The 9,373-nt window shown below is 32.9% G+C and overlaps 2 protein-coding genes across 6 annotated transcripts in view; one reads left to right on the top strand and one right to left on the bottom strand.

The window, feature by feature from the left end:
• Window positions 1-2,439, top strand: part of LOC108755431 — a 6,923-nt gene extending 4,484 nt beyond the window's left edge. For all 3 annotated transcript variants that reach the window (XM_018498421.1, XM_018498422.1, XM_018498423.1), the window contains exons 2-3: window positions 434-536; window positions 1,002-2,439. In XM_018498421.1, the coding sequence (XP_018353923.1) occupies window positions 535-536; window positions 1,002-2,229 (1,230 nt within the window). In that variant the 5' untranslated portion in view covers window positions 434-534 and the 3' untranslated portion in view covers window positions 2,230-2,439. The remainder of the gene's footprint in view (window positions 1-433; window positions 537-1,001) is intronic.
• Window positions 1-8,532, bottom strand: part of LOC108755430 (BTB/POZ domain-containing protein 7) — a 20,008-nt gene extending 11,476 nt beyond the window's left edge. The window contains exons 1-9 of one of the 3 annotated variants that reach the window (XM_018498417.1): window positions 8,361-8,532; window positions 7,015-7,272; window positions 6,283-6,665; window positions 5,576-6,126; window positions 5,332-5,495; window positions 4,862-5,246; window positions 4,623-4,775; window positions 4,361-4,517; window positions 3,926-4,104 (exon numbers count right to left, since the gene is read on the bottom strand). In XM_018498417.1, coding sequence (XP_018353919.1) covers window positions 3,926-4,104; window positions 4,361-4,517; window positions 4,623-4,775; window positions 4,862-5,246; window positions 5,332-5,495; window positions 5,576-6,126; window positions 6,283-6,665; window positions 7,015-7,253 — 2,211 coding nt within the window. In that variant the 5' untranslated portion in view covers window positions 7,254-7,272; window positions 8,361-8,532. Of the gene's footprint in view, window positions 1-3,925; window positions 4,105-4,360; window positions 4,518-4,622; window positions 4,776-4,861; window positions 5,247-5,331; window positions 5,496-5,575; window positions 6,127-6,282; window positions 6,666-7,014; window positions 7,273-8,360 lie in introns of those variants that run through there. The other 2 variants (XM_018498419.1, XM_018498420.1) reach the window with 2 other exon arrangements.
• Between the last annotated feature and the right edge of the window lie 841 nt (window positions 8,533-9,373).

The following is a 9,373-nucleotide window of genomic DNA, read 5'->3' as shown; positions in this document are numbered from 1 at the left end:
AAACGTACCAATAGATGGCCCACCCTTTAGTAACTGTTGATGTACTGTGAAAATATCAGTTTCTACAACGAGAGATAATAATTCTATATATATATATATGTGTGTATACTTGTGATAGACTAAATTTAATTAAGCCTATTAAACTATTAAATAAAACCATTAAATATCCAATTTCTCCGGATACATTAAAAAATATCTTTTTTTTATCTATAAATTCTATCAATCTTGAAATTTGTAGCTATAATTTACTTACATTTTGTACCTTTTAATTACATAAAAACATTTAGTTAAATCCAAATAATGTATAAGTATAAAGAGTATTAAAAATTAAAAAATTTTAATGGAAAAACTCAAAATTTACTAAAATAAATAATATGTATTATATATCTTAATTATTATATATCTAATTTTAGTTTAAAAATTTATTTTACAGAGCCTCGAGATACATGATATTGGTGACTAAACAACATCCAATCTACATAAAAGAAGACTTAACCTCAGTTTCCAAGAAATTCCACGTAGCAAATACGTACAATGTACGTTAACTGAATTAATCTCAAATGTAATCGAAAGCTTGTGTATACTGTTGCGCATTATTCGACAGCTCACCTTTAATCATTCAATTTCAATTTTATTGCTTAACCCATGAATTAAGTATTATATCAGATATTAAGACATTTGAAGATTTTCTTGGATATACTTTACGAACTGTATAACGTTATCAATTTAAATGTAATGCTTTACTATCAGTTTCGTCAGTTATAAGATATACAGACAATGATGCAAAATTAGAGTCAAACCGTCTACTTTATTGTAATAAATAATTTTATACACGCATATCTTGTCGGCTTATATCAGCTTGATTTTTACATTTGCATGATTGAATTATTTTAATTTTATAATAATTTCATTTAATATATATAATTATAATCACACAGTATAGCTAAAAGTTTTTTTTCTATGAAATAATAACTCTTTAATATGAAATCTTTTTCTATTAGGAAAACGCTCGACATGCTCCCTGTTAAAAATATAGACACATTGTTAATGCAAACGTATGGTCCCAATTTTCGAATACACGATGTGGAATGGAAATATTTAACAGATCCGGGAGAAAACTTTGGTAGTATAATACTGGCTGTCAATATCAACGCCGAGCACAATGATAAGAAGAGAACTCTAAACGTAGTTGTCAAACTACCGCCGAGGTCGGCGTATTTGCTAGAATTGTTTGACAGCCCATTAACATTCAAGAAGGAACTGGAATTTTATAGCATGGTAGCACCAGAATTTTTGAAATTGCAAAATGAAAGCGGAATCCCTCGGGAATCCCTAAGCGTCATCGTGCCGCAATTTTTAGGCGGTAGATTAGGTTTACGAGATCCACAGTGTTTCGATGAACAGGCCGCTATCGTTTTAGAAAATCTAAAGAGTTACAATTATATAACGCAAGACCGAATTGTAGGTCTAGATAAAGTGCACATGAATTTTGCGATCAACCATTTAGCCAAGCTACATGCTATAGCAATCGGTCTGAAGTTCAAGAAATCCGAATTCTTCAAAAAAACGGTACTATCCTGTCTAGAGTTCAATTTACAAGAAGCCACGAAAAAAGCGACGGTAGATATGATACAGAAGGCGCATAACGATTATAAAAATATGGAAGAAGCGGAAGCTTATCTGGATAGAATCGAGAAAACAATCGAATATGGATTTACACAAAATATAACGCCGGAAGAACCGTGGGTGACACTAGTGCACAACGATTTTTGGGTAAATAACATGATGTTCAAATATGATGAGTCAGATAAGCTGATCAATATGAAAATTGTGGACTTCCAATTGACAGTCTACGACTACGGTGTAAACGACCTCATATTTTTCCTCATATCAAGCTCCCAGAAAGAGGTGCTCGATAATTATCTTGACGATATGATTGATTTTTATTATGACTCTTTTATCGAGAGTTTAAAATCACTAAATGTAGACACAAACGCATTTCCCAAGAGCCAATTTATAGAGCAATTGAATCAATGTGCACCCATCAAATTTAACCAGTGCATCATGATGGTGCAAGTAATACAAGCAGCGCGTGGCTCCGTTTCACAAACGGCGGCCGAAGATGCGGACGAATGCGTTTTTGCAGGTGGAATCGATGACGATAATTATAAACAAAAAATGTTGCACGTCTTATATATGTTCGATCGAAAGGGATGGCTTGTAAAATGATTAGACGTAAACTTCTATCCATAGTAAATTAATTCTTTAAAAAGTCTTTCTATTTCTTGATATAAAAGTAATTATTGTATAGTAATATGAACAATCGTTCAAAATTAGGTGGCACAATCTCAAAATTTAACTCTTCGTCTCACTTTACAACGCGTCCCAAATTAAGAACACGATTATGAATTGTCTTTCTTTGAAAATGATAAGTAAAAATAATAAATATAAAACATAATTTTCAACTATATGTAAAGAATATTTTATGATTTTTATTTAAAAATGTAAATATTATTTATAAAATTCAGCAGAAAAGAGCAATTTTTAAAAATCTCGTAATTTGATTAATTTTTGTTATAATCTTATGTGATGTTATACAATGTTATTAGTTATTTATAAATATAATAATATAATATTGTTCATGTGTTTTATTAATAATGATTAAAAATGTTCATTAAAATTTACGACAATTAATATTGAATCTTTTTGAATGTCCCTCTTCTTAAGAAGTCAGTCACCTTACTATATAGAAAATATTATAGGTAGCTAAAATTTATATACAATAAATATGTGACAAAAGTTTTTCAGACAATATTATATATGATAAGGCGATATATCAGGTAATATTAAATAATAAGGACCAAAGCTAATAAAGAACAATTCACTAAGTCAACTGCTAAGATTAATTTGACTTAATGACTAATTTGAATTAATATTAGAAATATTAACACAAACAATGCATATATCTGTCGACGTTAAAAATGTGAATATTTTTAATTATTTATAACATTTTAAAATCATATTTTTAAAGATGTATTGTAAACAAGTAGTCTTTTTAGTGTAAATAGTATGCATGACGCACGTACAGCTTGTAACCTCAATTTAATTTTATAAAATAAAAACATTATCAATGAAATTCAATATTAATCACATAAACATTATCACATCATAAACATTATCATAAACATTAATCACATAAACATTATTCGAGTTTAAAAATCTTTATATTCTTGGATAATAATAAATTCCATATGTATCACATTCACGAAATAAAATGGAGAAATTAATAACGTTTGTATAAATATTGTAAATTATGAAGCAATATATTATATGAGAATATACATTACTATTAATAAAATTTAGAATAACAGTATAATAAAGCAGTCATTATCTATTTTTATTTACAATTTATTCAATCACAAAATAATGATGTGTAAAATAAATATACTTATTTTTAACTTCGTACACGCGAATGTATTTAAATTTTTGAAGATATTTAGAATATTACACTGATGTACATTTCTAACATTTTATGGCACTCGTTCGCGACAACCATATAGGTCTGTTTTTTATTCTAGCACTAAACTGTACTTGAATTTTCTATTTCGCTCTCGACAAATATCAAACATATATCTATTTTATGTAAGTTTTAAAAGTGTGTATTAGTTATAGAAAAAGTTCAGTTATAGAAAAAAAGCCAATCACATAGAATTCAAAATTAATAAAAAAAAACGCACTATATATTATAGTTTAATTGGTTCAGAAATCTTTTACCTTCTCGTATATTCATTTGTTTTCATATTGATTTTTCCTGCTCCCAATTTATCCAACGCGAATGCGATGTTATTATATACGTTTTATTACTATTACTGTTATTGCTATGAATTATTATAAACTAGTATAAAAGTAACATAGAAAGACTTACTTCCAGAAGATCGGCCACAGTGTCGGGTAAATTAAACTCTCTGACAACGCGCAGTCGCACTTGCCGATTAATTTCATGTCGCGAAGAAAGCGGCAAACTTATCGCTCGTTGACAACTGGGCGATTGTTTCAATTTTTGCTCTCGTTTCAGCATTGCAGCCATTGTTGCAGAGTCTGGTACTATAATACAGAGATAAAGGAAAATTGTTTATCCTTTATCAATTATTATCAGTTAAGCCTATCTATATGTGATTTTCTCTGTTATCAACTTCTTAATCATTATTAAAAATATTATTCAAGCACTCTTACTTTCTTATCACAAAATAGTCTGTTTTTATTTCAAATTGTATATATAATAATAATAATAATAATAATAAATATATAAAAAACTTTATGTAATTTTTAAATTAAAACTAATAATTTAATGTCGTAATACCTGGAAATGCAGCTGCAAGGACATCAACACCAGCAGTTCCCATGACTCTTGGTTTCTCCTCAACCATGTATAGCGCATCTGGTATATCTGCTACGTATCGTGGCCTTCGTAATCTCACTAGATCTGCTTCTTGAATCATTTGTTCTTCCACTAAGGACTAATATCGAATAAATATAGTACTCATTAGTATATTCCATTGATCAATGTGTTTTTGGTTTTGAAAATTATGTATTACTATTATTATTATTATTATTATTATTACCTTAATCTCTTCATAATAGGGCATGAATAGCCTTGGCCTTACAAAAAATCCATTTTTCTTTCCGCCTCTTATCCAAGCATTCACCCTCAAATTATCTCTTTCGTCTCCTATCATATGGCTTGGTGGAGTTGAAACTAATCCTCTCCTAATAGCCTAAAAATTTATCAACATAAAAAATATATTAACAAAAGATATATTTTCTTTTAAATAATTTAAAATATTTGGTAGAAAAAATATACCTGTACTAATGCTTCGCTATTCGGCGGCAATATATGATCTATTCTGACAAGCGGCAGAAGTTCGCTCAATATTTCCCGTAATTCGATGTCGCTAAGATCTCTTTTCTTAATCCCCTTTCTCGTGACAGAATGCACAGTATGACTAAGCAAATTAGGTTCCCGATCCTCCATACGACGTACTAATTCGTGTTCGCCCCACTTGAGCACTGCCTGCAGTACTTCAAGTTCGCTCGCTTGTAAAAAATGGCTCTGTAAAACATTTGCTAAGTGGGCATGATCTAACTGATGAAGAATCGAAGACGAAGCAATTGGCTGAAATTCCTCCCTTAAGTAATGCAACGCTTGTCTGTGCACCCATGCTGATCCATGAGGTTGACTGCCCCATCTGCACATAACATAATTTTTTTTAGTAATATGATCTAATTTCTAACTTTTGTAAAAGATTTATTAGTAATCATAATCAGATTTACTTGAGAACAGTTGGTAGCGATTCCAAGGTGAGATACTCCAAAATAAGATCCTCGCAACCTTGCGATAATATATCAAGCTCGAGAAATCGTCCAATCTGATACAATTCCATCGCTTCTTCTAATGGACTTGGTCGCATTCGGCCCGTATGTGTTAGGGCTTGAACCTGTTAGTTTATTAAATAAAAGTATTAACATAAAATTAATATACATTACTGTATAGAATATTTTTTTGCTAAGACTTTACCTCTCCCAAACTACCAGCGCTGTTTCCACAACCGCTTCCTCTCAATATTAATGATAAGTCGACAGTATCTAGATACACAGCATGTAGTAATACTCTGGCATATCGTTTAGGTATCACGCTTTCATCCAACACTATTCTGGTAGGTATGTGAAGCGCCCTTTCTGTGTGATCCTCGCCCGATCTAGTCCGTCTTTGTATTAAATTTCTGAAGAAAGGAGATCTCGCGGAAAGTATTGCTTTATGACATGGCAGCTCTAATTTCGGGCGAAATCCGTACTCCGAACTTCCACTATCCGGTCTTTGATAATCACTGTCCGACGTGAATACAAGAGCGGCATCTGCATAATCACCGGTATCCAGCAAATATCTGAGATCATGTTCCAGTGGATTTGGAGTTCCAAATTCTTCTCCGAGTCGTCGAAGTAGGTTTGCTTCTAAAGTCGCGTCATGTGGACAAATATCACCAGTGTAAAGATACCGTAATAACATTGAGAACATCTGCACTTCAAGATGTGGAGTTCTTAGCTCCAAACAGATTCTAGCACCATATCCTACAAATTTTAATAAAAGATATGTATAAAGATATATATATATATATATATAATAACAATATTTTATATAATTAATTTTCATATTATAAAGGGAAAATTGCTATAAAAAACTTTATTGCTTTATGAAGAGAATGTAAACTGTTGTTAAATATATACCAGGACAACCAGCCAGCAAATCCCTAAAGTATAGGCATCTGGCGGAAAGCACGGCTCTATGAACGGGAAAACACGCTCCTCTATATACAAGATCCACATCGGAACAGTGTTTGTAATCGTATAACATCGACAGATCTTGCTTAAAAGTAGCAGCTGGCGGTCTAGCTAATTCGGCTTGAACATGAAGATCTTTCAACGCAGCTAACGCCTCATACTCTTCAAGTAAAGCAGTTGCTTCTAAGTGACTCCATGTGCACACCAGGTCTCTAATAATTCTACCATGATCACACGCTTTAGAAGAGCGACGTCTCCTAATAAATTTCTTGCGTAGTGTCGCAAATCCTGTCATCTTCTTCTTTTTTTCTCTATACATGAATAAACAACTATAGAAAGTTTGATGTGCGGTCAAATCTATGGCTCTCATTTTTTCAATCATCATTTACCTATTTATATATTCTAAAATATTAACAGCATACTTTTAAAATTCACTATTTTTTTATATTTCTTGCTTATAAGATAATATTTAAAAATAGTCACATTGATTAAAACGTTTCTCTTGTTTGAAAATTTAAAGACTAACACTGGATAGATTCTATTTGCAATATTCGCGAGCATAATTTCATTCTTGTTGTTCATCAAATATTAAACAAGAATAAAATAATGCTCGCGAGCGCTGTGTCAAATGGAACATACCCTATGACATATAAATATTGTAAAACATTGATAATGTACCTAACTGCAATGCCATGTTGTTCTGGACTACTTGACGCCGAGAGTCTGGCTGCTTGGACAGAATCTCCACCTACGCTGGTGATGCTTGATGATGCAGAAGCACCCATTCTATGTGTCATGTGAGAGGCATCTCCAAGCTGTCTTCTCATGAACCAGGAGTCCCTTTTATCAGTATTATCTATACCCCTTATGCGTCTGCGTTGTAACACACACGGTGTCAAAATACGAAGTACATTCATTGCTCACCCAGACGACAGCCTGAAACAAATCAATGTATGGAGCACATATTAGTAGGTTTTTGACCGGTAACAGTATAAGATTTTAATTTTTGCAAAAATTTTATATTTGATATAATGCAAAGATAAGAAAGATGAACAAATCCATGTAAAATATATTAATATTAATGGCTTATTTATATATATAAAATTCTTAAATTATATCTTTTAATTAAAACAACTGTAAATGTATTTATTTGAATTTTTTTTCATTATTACAAATAATTTTATTTATTTTACTGTGAATTTGTAATACAGTGTTATATACTACTGTTAAATATTTCTTTCTGATGAAACTGTGTGTACATTTTAAAATCGTGTTTGCATACTCAAATGTTTTTTTTAAGATAGCAAAAGAAAATTCACGTTTATGCAAGCAAATAATTTTACTTCAAGCAAATTTTAGTCATATTAAAAAAACATGTGAAGTATCAAATATTAAACATTTAAATTGGTTTAAATTTCCCAAATGTTCTACTTGAATTTAAATATATAAACGGCTTGCATGGTTGAAACAGCATTGGCATATATGCAAACAACGTGTAAACGGAGCACCAGATCTTTGAGCAAGAGAAATTGACGTATTGATAATGCATCGCATAGCGACAGATTTCCGACGAGCGTTTCCCCAAGAGGTATCACTATCCAGTCACGGCGAGGGAAAGGGGAGCAAGCACGGATCTTCGCGATCACGAGATCGGTAGATCCCATGAGACTACAGTGCTCCGTTTGGACACTAGGCAAAAAAATCAAAGGGCTTAGGCTGTACGAGCGATCCCGCAAATAACGCGTGACGGACCATGCAATCAGCGATACATGACGTGCAAAGCAGAACAGGTTCACTCACCTTCGCGTTCGCAGAATCGAAGGGGGGAAGAGGAAGATGGACGAAAAATAGGAAAACGCTTGTGTGATATAAGCCAAAGGGTCGCATGAATAGGAAGGACGATAACGAGCGAGTTACACACAAACAATACCTGCCGTCGGCCGTCAGGTGAAATTCGCGGATTTCACGACGATGACGACAGAGGAAGAGAAAGGGGACGCGGGAGTGCTCGGCGTCGTCGTTACCTGGGTCTCCGGGACTGGCGTCCCTCATCCATATTACTCGCGTTCACTCGGTGCGACATTCGGCCGCACAAACTCTTGCTGATAATCATCACAATGCACGACAGCCATGTTTATCATCCAGAGGGAGGGAGAGAGTAAGCGAGCGTGTGTCCAGCGTCTTTCGTGCGTGCGCGCGCGTGTATGAGCGAGTATGTGTGTGTGTATAGGGTAAATAAAAGCGAGCGGAGAGGTAGATCGCGGTCGCGGCGCCTAACGGTGTCGTCACTTGTCGCCGCAACGGGGCGCGCTGCGGGCAGCTCGAGAGCTCGAATCGAACGAATCGATCGTGCCGCGATTCACGTCAAACGCGACGTCAGACGTCATACGGCGCCGACCGCGGATGCTGCTACTGTAATAACGTTCGGATGTTCGATCGTTGATGACGACACGACTCTTATCGACGCTTATCACTCTTCAATAAACGTATAGGGTCGAATGTGTGCGTACCTATTTGGCGTTGGAACTTTGTTTGCTTTATTTCGCGCGATATTTCGTAAAAAAATATTTGCTTGACAACAGAAAAAGCACGATTTTTAATTAGATCTTTTAAAAAAAATTATATATAAGGTCATAATCAGAAATAACTTAACATATGAATTTACAAGTATAAATTAGTTACTAAATTATCACTGAGATTAGTTATGAAATTATTCGCGAAATCCTATGTCATAACACATGAATATTACATAAAATGCGATCCGATGCATAAATTTATCTTAAAATTTTGTGAATATATATTTTTTATATTATATACTTGAAAATTATACGTGTTTAGTCACTATTCTTACTTAAAACCGTTTTAAGTACATACAATTTTATGATGTCAAAAATCAATTAGAGCTTCAATGATTGATATAACATTAACATTAATAAGATTATGAATACTGATCACACAATTATTTAAATATGTAACTTTGTTAGTTTTTATTTTGTTTTTTTTACGTATACAATAATTTACAATTTTTTTCCATATA

Source organism: Trachymyrmex septentrionalis, unplaced genomic scaffold, assembly GCF_001594115.1.
Source record: "Trachymyrmex septentrionalis isolate Tsep2-gDNA-1 unplaced genomic scaffold, Tsep1.0 scaffold87, whole genome shotgun sequence".
NCBI classification, from domain to species: domain Eukaryota; kingdom Metazoa; phylum Arthropoda; class Insecta; order Hymenoptera; family Formicidae; genus Trachymyrmex; species Trachymyrmex septentrionalis.
This window is presented reverse-complemented; position numbering and strand designations above follow the sequence as displayed.